This window comes from Lygodium microphyllum, chromosome 26 (genome assembly GCF_053477565.2).
Source record: "Lygodium microphyllum isolate KBCC chromosome 26, Lygodium_microphyllum_v1.1.10, whole genome shotgun sequence".
Taxonomy (NCBI): Eukaryota; Viridiplantae; Streptophyta; class Polypodiopsida; order Schizaeales; family Lygodiaceae; genus Lygodium; species Lygodium microphyllum.
In genome coordinates this window covers 97,674,890-97,695,955 of record NC_141160.1, presented here as the reverse complement: position 1 = coordinate 97,695,955, position 21,066 = coordinate 97,674,890, and the positions used below count along the sequence as shown (strand labels likewise).

The window sequence follows — 21,066 nt, the reverse complement described above, 5'->3', positions numbered from 1 at the left end:
CTTATCACATCGAGGACCCATGAGACACTTCTATGGGTGGAGTTATCACCACTTGTCTTGGAGCATGACGAGCGCCTCAAAGAGGTCAGTGCTAGTGGATCCGACTCCACTAAAGCCTTTGTTCTAAGATCGGGAGGAGGGTTTTCAGTCAGCTTGTGGCTGCCAAACACTCGTGTGCTCCTTCAGCTGGAGCCTGATCTGCAGCAGCTGCATTTGATTAGCCAATGTCATATTCAGCATCTGTCCTGCTGCTTTTTGACTGGTGTCCATGTTCAGCCAATTGCCCAGTTTCTTCCAGTCGCCTACAGCGTGTATATGCCTGTATTTTACTGTCTGGGTACTCCTTTGACAACTGGTGGCATCATTCACAGCATCCTTGGCCAGTTTTCAGCCCTCCTACTGCTCCCACTAATGAACAGCTGATCTTCAACATCAGATTTCTCCTCCAATTGGTTGCCCAATAGTCCACCTTGATAGCAGCCATCATTTTGGAGAGATTTCAGTGTGTAGTCCTATCCTTCATCACGGGTGTCTTCTTCAACGTTCCTTTGACTGGAAGATTGTATTTCACTCCCTCCACAAAGCATTCTTTCACAAGTGCTGCTGCCCGATCAGCCAGGACAGTGCAGTGATCTAATTGGTGTCACTGACTTGACTTTGCTCACCTCAACACTTGTCCTAGAGACGTGGTACCTTGAGGCTCACTTCATTGTATCAACATCCAACATGATTCATAGTTCATGATCCATTACTTCATTCTTCTTCTATGTTTTTGAGTTTTGTGTCACATTGTTACCATACACATATTGAGAAACCACTTCTTCAATTTCTTTAGTTAGGGTTTTGCATTGGTAGCCCCCAAAAAGGGCTGGTACCCTCATTTTGGGCACTTTTTCAGTGGGCGTCCACAGAGTGGTGTGCCACCCTAGAGAGCTGCGGCCTATAAATAGGTCACCTCTCCATTCATTCTACTCACCTCTCTTCATTCATTCTCCACCACTCATTCTTCTTCCCTTCTCCCTCTAACCTCTCCACTACCCTCACACCCCTTCCGGAGGACATTGCGGTTTGTGGTTGGCATCCATCTTCTCTCCATCAGCATGGTGACCATCTCCATCATCATGGTGTCATCATAGGCTGCCCTTCCACCTTGCGTTTGGTAGCCTGGAGGCTCCTCACACCTTGGTGTCATCTTCTCTAGCATTGGTATCAACTTTTTCCTCATTAGGCGACACTCTAGATTTGCGTTTTGTTGTTTGGAGGCCTTCCCCTACCTGGCTTCTCCTCCTCTACCTTGGCATTAGTAATGTTTCACTTGGCGACAACATCCATACCTTGGCATCAACTCCTCTTCCTCCAAGTGTCATCAGTTTTTTGCGTTTGATTATTTGCGAGGCTTCTTCCACCCTGGCAACCATCCTTGGCATCAGTTGTCAGCATATGGGCTGATCTTTCCTTGCGTTTGGCAGCTCACACACCTCTGGGATTTGTGTTTGTAGCATGCGTCATCTTCCTGGCATCCGAGGATTGCACTTCGCTCCCTTGACAGCTGGTGATCATCTTCTTCCTTCTTGATGGCATTAGAGTATTGTGGTTCGCTCCCTTGACAGTTGTCCTTCACCTTCTAGTGATTATTCGATAGTCCATTGCCTTGAGGTTTGCGTTTCGCTCCCTTCACTATGCAAATTCCCCATAAGTGCTACTGCTTGATTAAGGCAGGGTAGTGCTGTTATCTTTTGAGCTTTGACTCTACTGTATTAGCTTTTCTTCACATAGCATGATTCAATGCTTCATCATCTTGTTTTTCTGTGTTTTCTGAGTTTTTCTTCTCTCTTTGTGTTTGCTGTACATACTCTGTGTTTCTTGCCGCAAACCCTATTGTCTTCTCCATCATCGCATATTTTGATATGGTAGCAAAGCATACCTGTTATTTTGACATGGTATCAGAGCGTAGGAACTTGGAGAGCTAAAAAGAAGGCAAAGACAGGTTGCGGGTTCGGCATCAGATACTGATTTTTCCCTTCATTTCCATTGCATCATCGGGAGATAGAGATACCCTTCTCTTCCTCTCCCTTCCATCCTTCCTTTTATAAGTTGACACTGTGGTACTATGACTTCTCCACAGGTATCGAGGTTTGCTGATATGGACCTTTGCTCTCAACACCGTCAGAGTAAACACGTCTATCTCTCGGCACTTGTGTCATTTCTCATTTCTAGGACACAGTATATTCTGCACTAGCTTTCAGATTTTAATGCTCAAGGCAATAAGATGCATCCGCTGCGCACTAAGTCCTTTCGAGCCAAAGGAGGATCACCTAGTATCTCGACCTCCTTGAGACCATCGCAATGTGCTACGGAGGTTTCCTCTACTTGTTCTTGGGTTTCAGAAATGCCACCTCGATAACCTACGGTTTTGCAGTCCGCTCCATGGAGAGACAGTGATTGTTGGATATTGTCCCCTTGGTAGTCCACTCCTTCGAGAGACAATGGTTGTTCGATGCCTTTCATTACTTCGGCTCTGCACTCCACTCCATTGAGAAACATCTGCTGTTGCCCATCCTTGGCTCATGTCTCACCATTGAGAGATATCGACTGTTGCCCAACACAAGTCTCACCTTTTCCCACCCTCAACTACTCAGGTTCAAGAGGCCATCTTTGGGAGTTTTTCGACATCTTCTACACCCCAAATACCTTCTTCGACATGATTGGCGGCACTTCCTTCATCACTAGATGATTTAGAGTCCCTGGTCCATGAGTTTTTAGATTCCGTCCCTCTTGAAGAGGGGGATGTACTGTCTTTGCCCTCTGCAAGGGTTCCTACTTCTTCTTTGGCTTTAGAGGGGGCCCATGCACCTCCACTCTCAGAGGGGGTCCCTCATCATGAAGTTCTTCACCCACCATGTACTTTTTGGGGATGGCTGTCTTTGAGTAGTTATTTCTTCTCTTGATACCATGGATCTTCAAGTACCACCTAGATTGGGGCCTTGAAGGTTCAGCCGTGATTTGGTGTTGAGGCCTTCAAATTCCTTCTAACATGGAGTTACGGAGCTCGTGGCTTCTCTCTCGAGGTGGAGTTAGGTTCTATAGTTCATCCAGTCTACTGTTCCTTACTATAGATTACCTTTCCAGTGGAAATCTTGGATCTCAGGGATCCTCTACATCTTTTCATTACCTCTCCACTTCTCTCTCTTTATCCTTTTTGGGCCCAAGAGGGGGTGTTGAGAAACCACTTCTTTAGTTTCTTCACTTTAGTTAGGGTTACATTGACAGCTCCAAAAAGGGTTAGTACCCTCATTCTGGGCGCTGTTTTAGTGGTCGCCCATACAGTGGTGCACCACCCTAGATAGTCGAGACCTATAAATAGGTCACCTCTCCATTCATTCTACTCACCTCTCCTCATTCATTCTCCACCACTCATTCTTCTTCCTTTCTCCCTCCAGCATCTCCACTGTCTCACAGCCCTTCAGGAGGACATTGCGGTTCGTGATTAGCATCTACCTTCTGTTCATCAGCATGGGAACCATCTTCATCATCATGGTGTCATCATAGGCTGCCCTTCCACCTTGCGTTTGGCAGCTTGGAAGATCCTCACATCTTGGCGTCATCTTCTCTAGCATTGGTGTCGACTTCTTCCTCATCAAGCAACACTTAAGATTTGTGTTTTGTTGTTTGGAGGCCTTCCCTTACCTAGTGTCAACTCCTCTACCCCGGTGTCAGTAGTCTTCCACTCGGCGACAACATCCACACCTTGGCGTTAGCTCCTCTTCCTCCAAGTGTCATCCGTTTTTTGCATTTGATTGTTTGCGAGGCTTCTTTTACCTTGGCAACCATTATTGGCATCAATCGTTAGCATCTGGGCTGATCTTTCCTTGTGTTTGGCAGCTCACACACCTCTAGGATTTGTGTTTGTAGCCCAGGCCATCTTCTTGGTGTTCGAGGATTGCTCTTCACTCCCTTGATAGCTCTTCTTCCTTGACAACATTAGAGGATTGTGGTTCACTCCCTCGACAACTGCCCTTTACCTTCGAGTAATTACTTTGATAGCCCATCGTCTGAGGGACTGCGTTTTACTCCCTTCACTGTGCAGATTCCCCACAGGTGCTACTGCTTGATTCAGACAAGATAATGCAGTTATCTTCCGAGCTTTAGCTCCGTTGTATCAACTTTTCTTCACATAGCATGATTTAGTTCTTTGTCATCTTGCTTCTTTGTGTTTTCTGAGTTTCTCCTATTTCAGTGTTTTTGAACATACTCTATGTTTCTCCCTGCAAACCCTACTATCTCTTTGCATCGTCACATATTTTGACATGGTATTAGAGCGTACTTGTTATTGTGACAACACATTCTATGTTCCTCCTTACAAACCCTATTGTTTCTTGATAGTAAAAGGGTTCCCAATGTTACTTGTCTCAAAGATTTCTAGCGGAAAGCATTGGAAGATGTGAAGTTTGAATTGAGGTCTAGTAACCCCTCTACCAAACTTGCGGCTAGCTTGTTGAAGTGAGTTGTTTAGGTGAGCATCATGGGCATGCCAAGAATGAGTTGCAAGGGTTGTGAGATGCTAAAGCCCACCCTCTTGTTGGCTGGTCCATAGGCTTTCTCTTCAATGTATCATCCTTGATTCTAACCTCCCACATGGAGATGGCTTGTTTGCCGAGGTGAATGAGGCCTTACATTGCTAGGAACAAGAAGATTGAAGCTTAAATTTGGAATATAAATGATTTTGGTTGTTGAATGGGGATCGTACTGGTTGAAGAGAAGAGGACTTTGGTTGTTGACTAGGGATCGTGCCATTTGGAGAGGAGGAATGATGCCCAGATTACAAACTTGCAAGGATGAATTTATTACCTATTGTGATGGAGCCCCCATTGGTGTAGAAAACATGGTACTTAGGTGAGGTGAGATGCGATATGTTGTGCCCTCCATCTGTATGTTCTTTCTAAGTGATACTGACTCATCTTGAATCTCCTCACATCTTGTTGATGCGGTTCTTTGTGGTGGGGGAATTAGCGATAGAGAGCTGTCTCAACCACATTTTTAGGCCCACTTGATAGGCAAAGGTCTTGCCTAGCTAGTATCCTTAGGGTGCTCTAGGCTACTCTAGCTTTTTCTTAGCACTCTTAGTTTCTTAGACTAATGAGTGGGGCCCATATGCTACTTTGTCCTCAAGCTACTTTGCTTTAGGATCGTCTTTCATTTGTCTTCCGTTGCATTCATACCTTTTATTACTATATTACTTCTTCTTTCATTTTGGATTCTCTTTACTTTAGCTTCACATTGAAGCATCTCACTATGAAACTTTGCTATGTAGATTCTAATCTCTTTTGTAGGCATCCTTCTGATTGCTGTGAGCCTATTATACATTATGTCATGGTTACAGATTTTGATGAGCCCTATACTTATGAAGAGGTTATGCAATCCGAGTTTGACTAATTATAGTTTGTTGGTTTTGGGAGGGGACAAGTCATTTCAAGTGGGCAGGTGGCTTTGATGGGGTTTGGATGTAGAACTTCTTTTTGGATGGCAAAGGTGATATACCTCCATCTTTATGCTTTGGTTCTTGCTTATTTGGCTTCTTTTGATTAAACATCTTGGTCTTTTTCTTTTGAGGCTTTACCAAGAATCCATGGCATACATAGTCCTTTAGCTTCTAAGGTCGCATCTTGGGCTGCTTCCAAAGTATCAGGCTTTGTCATCTTGACAGCTCACCATATCACTCTATGGATAAACTTTTCCATCTCCATATTGGATGGAACTTCATTAAGAGATGTAAATTTAAGAGAAACAAATGTAAACTTGTTGATCTATGTTTTACCATTGTGGCCATGGCTTTGGTTCGGCTCATTCCATTCTTGTTGCACATCGGCTTCAAAGGATGAAGGCAGAAACTTATTGTTAACCATCTCCTTAAACTCCTTTCAAGACTTGGATTTCTTTTCCTCTTGAACAACTTTGAGCCACCAATTTAAAGCAGCATCTTTTAGATGCATTTTAGCCATCCTAATATTTGATTTTTCTGTATAATCACCACTAAAAGCAACATAAAATTGTCTAGTAAAAGACACAATTTTTGAGAATCTCTCTTACCATAGAAAATGTCAAACTTGATGCTCTTTTGTCTAGGCTTGAAGTCTCTTTTAGCATCGTTTTCCTTTGCCAAAAGCATATTTGGAGATTCAACTGGCATGGAAATGGGAGGGTCTTTGACTTTCTTCTTGCCCTTCTTCATAGAGGTATTCTTGGGACGAGGAAGCAGCTTGTGTATGATGAGACTTTGAAGTCACCACTTGGGTGGATCCTCGAATGATAGGTGATGTGTTACCTTCATAGACTTATTTGCATCAATAACATTGATACCTTTCATGCTAAGACAGGCCTTCACAATTGTTATACTATCTGTCTCAAGAGCCTTCTCGGCAAGAAAATCTTCAAAGACCTTCACTTCAGCCCGTGCTTTGGTTCTCTCCATCAAAGCTTGAATTTTTGGATCAGCTTTTAGCTCCTTGTATCTTTCTATCTTCTCATAATTAGAGAAGTATACAGATACAGAGTGTTGGGAGCCTTCCAGCTGTTCACCAAAATTCTCGATTTTGCAAACTCTGGGCAGCAAGCTGATTTTCTTCTTTAGTGCTTGGATTAGATCAAGTGAAGTAGAAAGTGCTTCTTAGATAAGAGATAGGTAGGAGAATACAAAGCATGTGGCCGAAATTTCAGCATGAGAGCTTATTCCAAATAAAGAGACCTCCAATATATAGGATGGGGTTTGGGTACTCAAAAGTGGAAAGTAGAGGTTACAAATGACAACTAGTTGAAAATGACAAGTGTAGGGACACTTGTCTCTTCAAAATGACACGTTCTATTCTAGATATCACATGTCACTTTTCTAGAGAAAGAAGCTACTAAACCATCTCCTCTAAAAATCTCTCAAATGGTTAAGAATTTGAGATAGTTGTTGAAGACAAAATTGTTCCTTGTGAAATTCCGGAGCCTTTGTTGCAAACATAATTTCCATTTGAGCAACTTTTAAAAATTGTAATCTCCTAAATTTTAGGAGTCGCCAAATTTAGCTCCTAGAGAGCTTCATTATATAGGTTCACCAGTTTATGACTTGTTTCTTTGATCATGAGCATTTGGTTTCACTTTTTGAAACCACTTATTATATGTGTGTCTAGTCAATTTGACTATCTGAGTACAAAAGTCTTAGTCATTCTGAGCTTTCTTGTCAATCTGATCGTCTAACTAAACTTTTAATTTCTCTTGGGCATCTCGTCAATGACGACCCTAAGTATAATTATAGGGCATTCTGGCCATTGGCCACCCTCACATAGAAAAATGAACATTTAACCATATTTTGAAACACTCATGTAATAAAATCGCCTTTCAAAGTACGTGGGCATCAAATTAATTTGAATCATTGAGCCAACATGTCTTGGTAGCAATTTATATATAAAAGGTTGGTTACAAGACAAGTGCTATGGATAGCTCTAGTTGAGATATCTGCCGCGAATGGGGTGTGGACAGCGAAGATATGGCACTTGCAAACAACAAAAATAAGATCAAGGCTGAGTGGTGGGCAGCCTATCCCTTTATAGATAGCTAGGTCCTCCTAGATTAGAGTTTGGCTTATGGAACATATACATTGTCTAGGATTGAGTTTTTAAAATTGCTTGGTCCATAGGAGTCACTCTAGTATTGCCTTTGCTCATTTGCTGTCTAGCAACTGCATCAAGCCCACCTTCATCACTTGACGACTGCTCCAACTCAACAGGCAATCAGTTCAGCCTTGCATTTTGTGCTTTTGCAGGCTGCCGAACATCGCACTTCACTCTTCCAGCTGTTGTCCAGTTATCTATTGCTGTGTGTGGCTGGCTGCACCCCTCTTCAGGTGGTACATAGCTGTGTTTACTAGTCCCAGCCCTCTAGACTGCTGTGCTTTGGCTTCCAGCCTATTGCTCTTCCATTTCTAGCATAATCTCAGCTTTGATTGGTGGTTATAACCCTTGGGATCCATCTCTTGTGGACGTCACTGTCCAACTACTCTCTCAGCTTGCTCCCACAAGTCATCAGCTGTTGGACAGCTTTGCCTTTGAGCATCTTGTACACTCTTTTCTTCATTTACAGCATTAATTCATTTTGTTTGTGTTTTGTGTTTTGGTCTAAGTTATTGTGTTTTAGTCATGCTCATACATTTTGAGTTTTCTCCACACAAGGCCTAGCATATCTTCTTAAGGTAAACTAGGGTGGAAAAATTGCAAGGGAAGAGGGCGCTTGTTGGCAAGCGAGAAGTGGTGAGGGCAACAACACAGAAAATGACAGACGAGGGAGGCGTAGGTTGGAAGGGTGAGGTGGCAGGTAGAAAACTTAATCAATGGGGGTTTCAATTGGTGGGATTTTGGCTCAAATACTACTTGTTGCTAATGAGGTTCACTGCTTTTAGCAACTTTGTACGAGGTTCTCCCCATCTTGTGTTATATCTTGCATTAGCATTGTCTTTATGCAAATTGAGCACTTGAAAGGGGGAACCTAATTGGGGTGAAACCCTTGCATTGTATAGCACGCTTCCCCTTCAACTCATCAAGCAGAGATTTGCAGGTACAATGCTCAAAATGGATCTTGAATAGACTAGCGGTGATGCGATCACCATGCAACATTCCTAGCTTCTCTTGTCATTCTTCACTGATACACTTAGGGGGTGGTTTAGCTCTATGGTTCTCTTTATATGAGCTTAAAAAGCGTATGTCTGAGCCCATTGAGGAAAAGAAAAGTACACAAAAGAAGATATCCATTGGCTTTCCAATCATGGGAGGATGTAAGACAATCCTTTAGACATCCTTTGCGTGATGCCTTGGTGTCTTTGGGGTGGGAACCTTTGGGCTAGGGGCACAAAGCTTGCTTCTCATCTCCCTTAGGCTTTCATTTTGGGTTTGAGAGGGGGTGTTGAGCTACATCAGATTTTATGACAAAATTTAATCTCAAATTATGGGCTGATTTCTTCGGCTCTTGTACAGCCCCAGAAGAAAATTCTAGGCATCTCATTAAAAGAGACAAAAAATTGAGAGTTTTGGTAGGTAATTTTTTGATTAAAAAGTTCTATTAAAGGGATCCGTGGGCTAGCCTCTATTTCCATCTTCTAAATCCTTCAATTTTCTTGCTGAGATTCCATTGTCCTTGCCTCACTGTCATCAACTTTGCTGCATTTTGACATTGGCCCCCATCAGCACCTGCCCTGCTTGCTCTATTATCATCATCCTTGTATGCCAAAGTGCCAGGTGACTGTGGCTGCTGGTCATTATTTGCATGGATGTTCATCATGAGATTGCTGGCTTTTGGGTGGCTGCAACTGCATTTTCTTCCTTCTCCACCTTGTTGACATCCTCCAGCTCTGCTGAGTGATTATTAAACACCTGTGTTTTTACAGCCTTTCACTGCCATGCTGCTGGTTTTATCGTCAACATCTGCTGCGTTTGAGCTAGGTGTCCCTTGACAGTCAGAGTGCTGCTGCATTTTACAGTCTACATTGCCCTCCTCAGTCTTGGCGACATCTCCACACTGTGGGACTGCTGCATTTGGCAGTTTTTTGTTGCATTGCTACTGCACAAGTCATCTCTTTTTTACATTCAACGTCCATCTTGGTGGGGTTCTGCATTCAAGATCTGTCAGAGTACGACACACCTCAAGCTTCCCTCAGCCCACTTTTTTTTGGGGGGGGCCGGGGGGAGCTTGTGGACTGCCCTTCTTCAGTAAGTATTCCTTGTATTGCATACCTCCACATACTTGGTATGCTCGGGAGCTATGCCTGCATTCATTCATTCATTCATCATTCTCTCATCCTGTATTTGTGTTTTCCAAGTTCATTTGTTAGTGGTGTTCATACACTTTGCAACCCCTAGTGTATCCTCACAGCTGTTGTACATAAACTACCTCCATTAACTCTATTGCATGGACGAACATCTTTAGTCACATCTACAAGGTCACCTGGTTTGTGTATGCACTTTAACCTCAAATTTCTCCCTTTGTGTTTGACATTAGGACTTCTCCTTCATGTTGACCTTCAGATTTGGATCTTCTCCTGCATGCCTTCATCTTCAATTGCTGTCTTGCATGCCTTTTATTGGAACCTGGCATCTTCTTTCTTCAAGCTAGTTGTGTTTTGTCTTCAGTCTTGTTTTCCTCTTGACTTTCATTCCATACACTGCCATTCCTTATCAAAGGTCCCCACATTTATTTCCTTTCAACAAGAAAACATGGTAGCAAAAGGTAGCTGCACATTAGAGCTTCAGCCAGTGGTATCATCTTTTGTACATATGGGAGTTCCCATCTTTTTAAGGTATTTTATCCAATAGAAGAATCTCCTTGAGGAAAACAAGGTGCTTGAATGGACATTTATGCAGTTTTTATTCATAAAAGTACTCTCATATGTATTTTATGACTAAACTGTGAACACAAAAGCTTTTCATTTGACTGTAATATTTGAATCCTATTTTGCAGCCCAATATGCTCGTGCTGGATGTAGAGAAGCTTATGGCATGCATGAGGACTTCAGAAACTCCTCGTCTTTCACCAGATGGTATGGTATTGACACTTTGATTTGAGTTGCAAAGAATTGTAGGGATTATGAATTTTTACAAACCATGAAACTACATCTTTCAGATAGAAAGTAAAAATATGTTGCAGCTGGAATAATGTTGCTGTTGTGGGTTGACAGAATGTGTAGCATCATAGGAAACTGGTCACTATATTCTTAATTTGCAAATGCTAGTTACAGCTTTAACAATAAATTCAGCAAGTCAAATACTCACAAAGGGAGCTAGAATGCTCATTCTGGACATAGAATCATCAGTTGGTCCCAAATTTTGGCACTTCTTTTGGTATTTCTTTAGTTGAATGGAGAACTGGCCTTCAGGAGGTATAATTAAGACCAGCCACTGCTGGTCTTGGTTCTAAACTTGTAATTGGCTGGTCTAGGTTCCAAACTTGTAATCCGTGTGTGTCTAATCCCAATTCAGTCTCGGGTACTTACAATTTACTAAAACAGTAGGTCAGCTTCCAAACTGTAAAACTCAGTCATAAACCAGCAACAGATGCGTGCCCTATGCAGATACGCTAGGGTTTGAAAAAGAAAACACTGAGTATATGAGCACCATGAAATATAGAGAATTGAAACACAAATGCAAAATGCAAAAATGTAGATCTCCAGACGTAGATCCCATTTCCATAATGGTTCGGGATGTTTGGGTGGGATTACCCTTTCTGTAGGCATGGGTATTTGGCGCCATACCTTGTAATGTAACACTCTTTTCAGACTAGGTAAGGAATGAGCCTTATACATGCGTAGGTTACTGTATTACATCTATGATATAGTTTCAAAGCAACAACCTTTCTTGGCATTCCTCCATGTAGCCCCCTGTCACGAGGACGTGAAAATTTGATGCTTTGCTTATGTTTAATTGACATTTGATTAAAGGATTAATCAAATGTGCAATTAAAAGATGCACATGTGTTGCACATGTGAGATGCAAGCTACTTTTTCACAGTTGAAGGCCGAAGAACCCTGTGAAAAAGATGGGTGTCAAAGGCAAAAGTTACACTTGTTAGATTCTAGGTGAATTTTGGTGTCAGTTTGCCCCTAGGACCATTAATTGGCCATTAAGTGTCAGTGGTGACACTAGGGACTAGGCATTAATTAATGGATTAATGCTTGTCCAAGGGTCAATTAATGCATGGGACCACTTTGGGTTGCAAATGGCCTAGCCAATTAATATTTGGATGGGCAAGGTGAATTTTCTGGGCATGGATTAAGGGCTGAATTAATTAATTAAATGGCTGAAAATGGATTAAGAAAGTTGCCACTTGGCAAAACTTTCCCATGCAAGTGGGGGAAAGGTTAAATAGGGCTGAAGGGAGAGGGAAATCTCATTTTCTCATTTTTGGAGCTGTTGGACTGTTGCTGCCAGCTTTTGGGGCCATTTCCCAGCCATTGGAGACCATTTTGGTGATGGAGATTGCATATTCTTGACCTTGGGAAGCTGACAATTGTTGCTGATGCACTTTCTCTTGAAGATCACAGTCTCTGATGCTTCTATTGTTGGTGGTGCATCCGTTTGGGGCTGGTACAGCAGGGCAGCAGCTGATTTTGATCAGTTCTTTGCGACAAATCTCAGAATTTTCTCTCTCTACAACGTTCTCTCATCTGCTTCAGCCTATGCTCAGCCCTTCTCAGCAATTCTCAGCCATTTGGAGGAGATTTCAGCCATTTTTGGTGGGCTGATCTGTAATTTCTGCAGTAAACCCTAATTTACAGCAGAAATTAGGATTTAGCAGCCACCTTGGGATTCGTGCCAAAGATTGAAGGCTCAAGGGACTGAAATCAGCAGTTGATAATTGAAGATTATCAAGGGATTTCAGGAGCCAGCCCATCCCAAATTGATTTGGGGCAGCATTTGGCCAGCCAAGGGTCAAATTGGAGAAGAAGTCTTGGGTGAATCAAGGGGCAAATGACCCAAAAGGCTTGCTGGTCATTTATGACAGCAAGAGCAATTGGTTAGCAGGAGGAGATTGAAGAATCTCGAGTTGTACTCCTTCCAATTGAATGAAAGCTAAAGAAATATCGCAAGGGGCACCAATTTTGGGGCCAACAGGGTGTCTACTATCCAAGAATGTTATGGTAAAGTGTGTATTTCATTTTATATGCATTCATTTATTGCTGTAATTAGCTCTTAAATCAGGTTATGACCGCCCATTCCAAGAAGGAAGACTGGTTTCAAGGTTCCATTGCCGGGATACATAAAATCTCTTGATTTGGTGGGCCTGAGGCACTTGATTGCAAGCCAAAGCTTTGTGCTAGTGTTGGTCTTTGTGCTGAGCTGAGAAATTACAGCAAGATGTGTTCATATAGTGGAATGCAATCAAGCAGTAATGATGCCTCTCATGATGCACATTCACATGGGGAAGAAGGAAATGCAATGCCTGATCTTGGACAAGGCATGAATCATGGACAACATGCTTAAAATGTGGCTGAAGGCCAAGATGTTGGACCCTCAATGTAGAAAGAGGATGATGATCAACAAGGAGAAATGGAATTCGATGATGCATTCAAGAATCGAATGAGGGCAGCAGCCAATATCTTTGCTGAATTGGCAAAAGATCCTCAGTTTACTCAGTTTTTGAACACTCCTACGAAGGACAACAAGGGCAAGAAGAGAAAATCCTCTTCTAGAACTTCAGGACAGCAAGATGTACCGAAGAACAAGCCAAAGCCTTCCCAAGATGCTCCTAAAGATGCTCATGGTGAAAAGCAATTGGTGCCAGTTGGGTAAGAAATGCAAACGCAAGTTCATGATGTAAATGCTAATCCTATGGTTTTTGGACAGCAAGGTTTGCATGAGAATTTAGGGCAGCCAGCTTACTTTGGTGGTAGCACAATTGTTCATGCTAAGGTGGGTGAGCGACCGAATGTGGGAATGTATGGCACACCTCCCCATAACTTTCAGCAACCAATGCATGGCTTGCATAACCTAATGTACTCGGGTATGGCTCATGGAATGCATAATCCGATGTATGGCGGCATTGGTATGATGCTTGGTGTGCAAAATCACGCATATGGGTAAGCATCAGTACCTCGTCGTGCTTTTGGGGCTCAAGGAATAAGTGCTAGTCATGCAAATGCTTCGTTTAATACTGGCTATCATGGAAATTGCCTCTACACTATGCCTTTCATGTGAGCTTGTTGAGGCCTTTTTATGTTGATGTGCCTAAGGATGTATCTGCTGAAATTCAGTCCAATGTAGAGGAGTTAAATAAGATATTGATATCTTAGCAAATTTTGGCACATAAAGAGAAAAGGTCAAAGATAAAGCTTCCATAAGCTGTTGGGTGAAGTTTCACAACTGTTCACCAATGGATGCTAAATGGATGGAAGAGGATGACTTGGCAGACCATCCTCAGTTGTTGCAGCTTTACCTTGATGCCTTTCAGTTAGAGCCGACTTTGGATCGGGCTCTTTCAGGTTCAGCAGGGCAAAGGTCCAGAGTACCACCTGATACTCAAGGGGGAGGTAGCACTTCCACTCCTCCAAGAATGGACTGCTCTCGTGTATAGTGGATCTCGGATGTATTCAGCATGCATCCAAGGTACTGTGTTGACACACTGTCTGTCATGAGGTCACTATTCAGTGTACTAGTCACTGTGGTATGTATGCAGATGGGTATGGTCTTCACTGCAGCTCTGAAACTGTACATTTGCATCAGGTTATGATCATGAGAGATTGATTACGGAGTGCTGGTTTTTAGTGTACGATCATTAGTTTCAGTGGTATTCAAAAAGGTCTGTCACGAGGACATGAAAATTTGATGCTTTGCTTATGTTTAATTGACATTTAATTAAAGGATTAATCAAATGTGCAATTAAAAGATGCACGTGTGTTGCACATGTGAGATGCAAGCTACTTTTTCACAGTTGAAGGCCGAAGGACCCTGTGAAAAAGATGGGTGTCAAAGGCAAAAGTTGTAACAAGTTACACTTAATAGATTCTAGGTGAATTTTGGTGTCAGTTTGCCCCTAGGACCATTAATTGGCCATTAAGTGTCAGTGGTGACACTAGGGACTAGGCATTAATTAATGGAATAATGCTTGTCCAAGGGTCAATTAATGCATGGGACCACTTTGGATTGCAAATGGCCTAGCCAATTAATTTTTTGATGGGCCAGGTCAATTTTCTGGGTATGGATTAAGGGCTGAATTAATTTTCAGAATTAATTAATTCTGAAAATTAATTAAATGGCTGGAAATTGCTGAAAATGGATTAAGAAAGCTGCCACTTGGCAAAACTTTCCTATGCAAGTGGGGGAAAGGTTAAATAGGGCTGAAGGGAGAGGAAAATCTTGTTTTTTCATTTTTGGAGCTGTTGGAAAGAGGTGTTGGATTGTTGCTGCCAGCTTTTGGGGCCATTTCCCAGCCATTGGAGACCATTTTGGTGATGGAGATTGCATATTCTTGACCTTGGGAAGCTGACAATTGTTGCTGATGCACTTTCTCTTGAAGATCACAATCTTTGATGCTCCTATTGTTGTTGGTGCATCCGTTTGGGGCTGGTACAGCAGGGCAGCAGCTGATTTTGATCAGTTCTTCGCGACAAATCTCAGAATTTTCTCTCTCTACAGCATTCATTCATCTCCTTCAGCCTATGCTCAGCCATTCTCAGCAATTCTCAGCCATTTGGAGGAGAATTCAGTCATTTTTGGTGGGCTGATCTGTAATTTCTGTAGTAAACCCTAATTTACAGCAGAAATTAGGGTTTAGCAGACACCTTGGGATTCGTGCCAAAGATTGAAGGCTCAAGGGACTGAAATCAGCAGCTGATAATTGAAGATTATCAAGGGATTTCAGGAGCCAGCCCATCCCAAATTGATTTGGGGCAGCATTTGGCCAGCCAAGGGTCAAATTGGAGAAGAAGTCCTGGGTGAATCAAGGGGCAAATGACCCAAAAGGCTTGCTGGTCATTTATGACAACAAGAGCAATTGGTTAGCAGGAGGAGATTGAAGAATCTCGAGTTGTACTCCTTCCAATTGAATGAAAGCTAAAGAAATATCGCAAGGGGCGCCAATTTTGAGGCCAACAGGGTGTCTACTATCCAAGAATGTTATGGTAAAGTGTGTATTTCATTTTATATGCATTTATTTATTGCTGTAGTTAACTCTTAAATCAGGTTATCACCGCCCATTCCAAGAAGGAAGGCTGGTTTCCCACCCTCCCCCCCCAAGACATTGACTTAAGCATAACTTGAAAATAAATGCACTTGCTGCCATAATAAGTCAGGCTAAGCATGGGAGTTACTTTGATCAGGCTTGGCCCTATTATTGCTGACAATCCCCACCAGCATTACTCGCAACTTACACTTCATTATCTTGTACTCTTTCCCAAGGAAATCTGTACTAAAATCTCCAAACTGACCTGGAAAGAAACGTACCAATATGGTAATAGCCTTCTTCAGTTATGGTGTTGGCAACTATGGCTGCCCTGGGTGTTTGATACAGGACCGTCCTGCATAGCCCCGTTGTATGCTGCCATTAGGCCAGCCTTCATAAGGTATGGCACCATAATCTTGCCATGCAAAGCATACAATATCACTGCCCACAAGCACTTTGTGCTCGCCCTCTCTTGGTTGCTTCTGCTTCCTGTATTTTCTTCTCCATGGATCTTTCTTCTCAACCCAGGTCTCATCTTTGGTTGGGATTTCTATTCTCTACCATCCACCCTCTGCTCTCTTCCGGTAACCTGCATTGGTGTCATTGGTCGATAATAGCAAGCCTGGAAATGCCTTGTGCCACTAATTGTCCTGTGATCTCATGCTGCTCAACAGTGCAAGTGCTCCATGATGGTGGTCTCTGACGACTTTGCTCCAACAGCCTCTCAGTTCTCTCCTGCTCTGGTGATATGGAGAGTATCAGTCTGTGTACAACTATAGCATCTGTCACTAATGCCATGGGAGCCCGGGCGCACAGTCTCGAGCAGCTGTTGCTTATGCCATGGGAGCCCCAGCCTACTCACAGTTGTGTCATCTACAGTCACCACTAATACGGCTCTGTTATACACCCTGCACTGGTCCCTGCTTTCATACTGCTCCAGCATTACGGATTACTCCATGTCAAGAACAATACTTTTTCCTTCGTGAGCCAGCTGACCTGCTGCGACGACAGCAACATATCATGTTGGTATGTACTTTTGAGTGCAACCGATTTACTAGCTGATTTACCATATCATACACAAGGCATACTCACTAAAATAGCTTTAATAGGTTTGCTGTATCTGCAATATTTGTATGTTTTTATCCTGAGAGAACTGGGTGTTTTGTGGTGACAGCCTCATATTTGATGCAAGCAATATTGGTTCTTTGGGGTGTCGAATTTCCACCCCTCTAGCATGGCCCATGGAGAATTCGTATTGTAGATCATACCTCTTGGACAAATACTGAGCAAAACTGCTCAGAATGTATACGAAGAGAGGTATATATATATATATAGGCTGGTGGTCCTAAAATTCCCCTACTTGACAAGCTTGGAGGCATCCTTCTCCATGTCACTTATGCTGCAGCTAAGGTTCAAAGGCTGAGATGGTTAAACATATCACTTGAACAACAAGAACAAGGTATTTAATTAGATATGGTGACATGGATGACAATTGGGTTGTGCCCCCGATACTTGCAATACACATTGGTTGCAAGGCTCTAACCTTCTTCTTTTGAATGGATGCAGGTGACATGCATAACCTTTCCATATCATGTTATGTACTGTGTTCCTTCAAAAACTTTTGTTGGTGGTTCACATATTTTATGGATCTTGACTCTTGGCCTGACTGATATAATCACTGTATTTTTTGGCATTATGTATTGAAGCAACAAAACTAATTAACCCCTTGAAATCTTATATCTTGCAATATATGGATTTACTTCAATATTTCACATTTAATGATATTGCTTTGATTTAACACAAACAAAGAAGGAAGGAGAACTCTAAAGTGAATGAATGGAGGTTCTAAATGAAGGAAAGAGTGTACAAGATTACTAAGGGGAGAGCAGTCCTACAGCTGGTGGCTCTTGTAGGAGTGGGCTGAGGTAGGTGTCGATGTGTGCCATCCACAAGAGACAGATCCTAAGTGCAGTAGTCATTGGTTGGAGCAAAGGCTGTTGAAGAAAAGTGCTGAAAATGCAAAAACGCCCTGGTATAGATGATGATGTCCTCAGCAAGCTGGGGCAAAACGCAGCCTATAGGAGTTGCTAGGTTGAAGGGTGATAGGTGGAGATGACTACGACAATAGGCTAAATAAAGTGCTCCATGGACGGGGACCGGAAAGAACTGGGATAGCCTACAAAACAAGGAATAAATTGAGTGGCCAAGAAATCTTCTATTTATAGATGTGGATCCACTTAAAGTTTGGGTGTTTTGCTTATGGGACACAAAAACTTTGGTAATATTTGAGTTTTGGGGCTGTTTTAATAAGCTAATGAAGGTTTAATGTATAATGTATCTTTTTTAGCTTAATATCCCCTCTTCAGCCCAAAATCGGAACTAGAAAGGGATTGCAAGCGTTGCTAAGCCCATAATATCCCAAGGCATCCCACCCTAAAGTAGCCAGGGCATTGGGTCAAGGGTGTTTTTGTTAACTGCCCAAGGACCAAGCAAGACTATTGAGGGATGGTTATCTTATCGTGGGAGCCAAAAGGGTCATCCGAGAAAGGCCAAGGCATTGGACAAAGGGTGCTCATTAGTTGCTAGTGGCCTATGAGGACTTACAAAGGGGCGATGCAACCACTTTGAACTTTTTATTTATTTATTTTTGGAGTAACTGTGCCCATGGGTGAAATAAAGGGATGGTTAGATTCAACATCACACAATTAAAGACTATCCCAAGTTGCCAACCCCCCTTCAAGGTATCGGTGAGATAATGGAAAAAGGTGAAGAAGTATGAAAGTGTGGTACTAATAGGAAAGCTGGTGGAGATAGCTCAAGATCCACTTAGGGGTGCTCTACACAACAAGATGCATAGATGAATGCTATGTGATGAGAATGGGCATGCAACAAGCTACCACTTGGACACAATCCCTTTTGGGAAAGTTCACTTGCATAAGCGTCATTTTAAACGATGATGATGATCATGCAATGCAAAGGGTAGGTACAACAAGGAAGGGGATTTGATGTCGGAGACAAATGTTGAAACTTGTAGATACCTAGTGAAGGATAGGAACCCCCTCTCAGTCATGGATGTCGACGCCGAAGGAGGAAGAGGAACCTGATGTTAGTTTTCATGGGGTGCTAAGAACCATGATGAAGAATGAAGCTCATGATAAAGGGAGACTTTACATCCCTTAGTTGGAAGAGCCAAAGGAGAATCAACCATCTGGGTATGCGGAGCATGCTTGTACTTGATCTAGGGAGAGAGCTCCTAGGTTGACCAAGTGGTGTGGGTAAGCTCGAATCTCAACCTCAGGAGATAGCTCTAGTGGTAGTCGAGAAGTGCTAGGATAGCAATTACTATGCAAATGAATGAAGGAAGACTTGACACTCGCCAACTGGAAGAGTGGCAAAGAGTTAGCCACTAAGGCTGTTGAGATGTGCCTTTACTTGATCTTGGTAGATGGCTCCAATACTGACCAAGTGTCATAGGTATACTTGAAACTTGATCTTGGGAGATTGCTTCTATGCCAGTCAAGAATGTTAAGGCACAACCACCAGGATAGCCGTAAGGGAAAAGATGCCCAAGACCCAATCTCGGGAGAGAAGATACTATCTTTGTCTCCAAGTTGATGGAGGTAATATTTACCAAGACAAGATCCAAAAAACAGGCTTTAGCCTAGTTAGGATTGGTAGAATCCTTGCAATGTTAGTTCTGAATTGAAATACAAGACCAAGCATGAAAGGATCAATAAAAAAACAAAGTTTTCCAATGAGTGGTGTAATAGGCTTTGTATGGCTTTTATATGCCAATTTCAACTTTCCCCACGGGTCCCATCTCATCCTCTCTAATGCCTAGATGGGCTGCCATGTCAACAAAGATGAAGTTGGCTCGTGCACCATTATCAAAGAAAATCAATGCATGTTGATCCCTAATTTTGCACCATGCTCTGCACAACTCAGTAGCATCATCATTGGGCTGATCACTAACAACATCGGGCACCAATTCCACTGATGTTTTGGGCTTCTTTTCTTTAGAATATCCCTGATTTTTTGATTTTCCAGTCTGCTGCCTATTGGGATAGTCCCTTGCAATGTGACCCTTCTGTTCACAAATAAAACATTTAGTTGCAGCTATTAGTTCCCTACTTTGTGCCAATGTTTTCGAGACCTTTCTTTGCTGTTTTGGTCTCTTTTTAGGCCAATTTTCAGATCTGCCCCTTTTCTCAACCTTAAGTGACTTTTTATTTGGCTTCTTCCCACTCTCTAGGAAGCCCAAATCCTTCCCACTCAGCAAAGCATTTGATGTAGCAGCAATCTCTATGAGCTGAGAAATGCGAGACACGATGGATTTAATGTAAAAATCCTTGATCCCTTTAGGCAGCCTACAAACATATTTTTCCACTTGCTCATGAAGGGGTATAGGGTGATAAGAAGTATAGGCAACAATGCATCCCAAAACTTCTTATTATATTGCTCCAAAACCTTACATTCCTTAGCATCCAACTTATTCCAAGTTGTCATGATGTCCACCTCAAAGGTACTTGTCAACCAATTTGATGCAAACATTTGCTTGAATTGTACCCATGTTGATGGTGCTCTACCTTGCATTGAAAAAGTGGACCACCACTACAATGCATTTCCTTGCAAGAAAGTGGTTGCCTTTCAAATCTTCGAGGACTCCGTGAAGTTTCCCCCTGGATAGGTTGCATCAAACTACTGAATGAAAGTGAAAGCTTTCAGCCTATCTTGTGCATCACAAGACTCAAACTTCACTGCTTTTCCACCCTCATCATAGTCTTTTGCTGCCCCTTTGGCCCCTTTGGGTGTCAAGTTGTCATACACTGGCTATTGCAAAAAGGGTTCATTTGCTGAATTTACATCAAGAGTAACACCAAATGGAGTATTTGCATGACCAGCATTCATTCCTTGAGCCCCATAAGCATTTGGGGGTGCATATGCATTACCAAACATGCTACTTTGTGCCCCAGGGATCAAACCAATGCTACTATATATAGGGGTTTGCACATTTTCAGCCATGCCCGAATACATTGGGCCTTGCACGCCATGCATTGGATGCTCCGTACCATAGGGATTTATGCCATATATTCCCATATGCGGTCCTTGTCCAACTATAGCATGAAAAATCGTGTTTCCACTAAAATATCTTGGCTACTCCATCATAGCATGTATACTTGGGCCATGGCTGTCTAAAATCCATTGGATTGGCACTTCCACGATGGCCTTGCATTTGCATTCCTTGCTCTGTAGGTACCAACTGTTTTGCTTCATTAGTATCCTTGGGAGCTTCAAATGAAGATTTTGTCATTACCTTCAGTGCACCTTGCTGTCTCAAATGTGTAGAAGAGGTCTTCTTTTTCTTGCCCTTGCTGTTTTTCT

General features: G+C 42.5%; 1 protein-coding gene across 2 annotated transcripts in view; it reads left to right on the top strand.

The window, feature by feature from the left end:
- The window catches only part of LOC148013585 (C2 domain-containing protein At1g53590-like), a 52,384-nt gene that overhangs the window by 24,228 nt on the left and 7,090 nt on the right, over positions 1 to 21,066 (top strand). For both annotated transcript variants that reach the window (XM_087668617.1, XM_087668616.1), the window contains exon 8: positions 10,489 to 10,567. In XM_087668617.1, the coding sequence (XP_087524743.1) occupies positions 10,489 to 10,567 (79 nt within the window). The remainder of the gene's footprint in view (positions 1 to 10,488; positions 10,568 to 21,066) is intronic.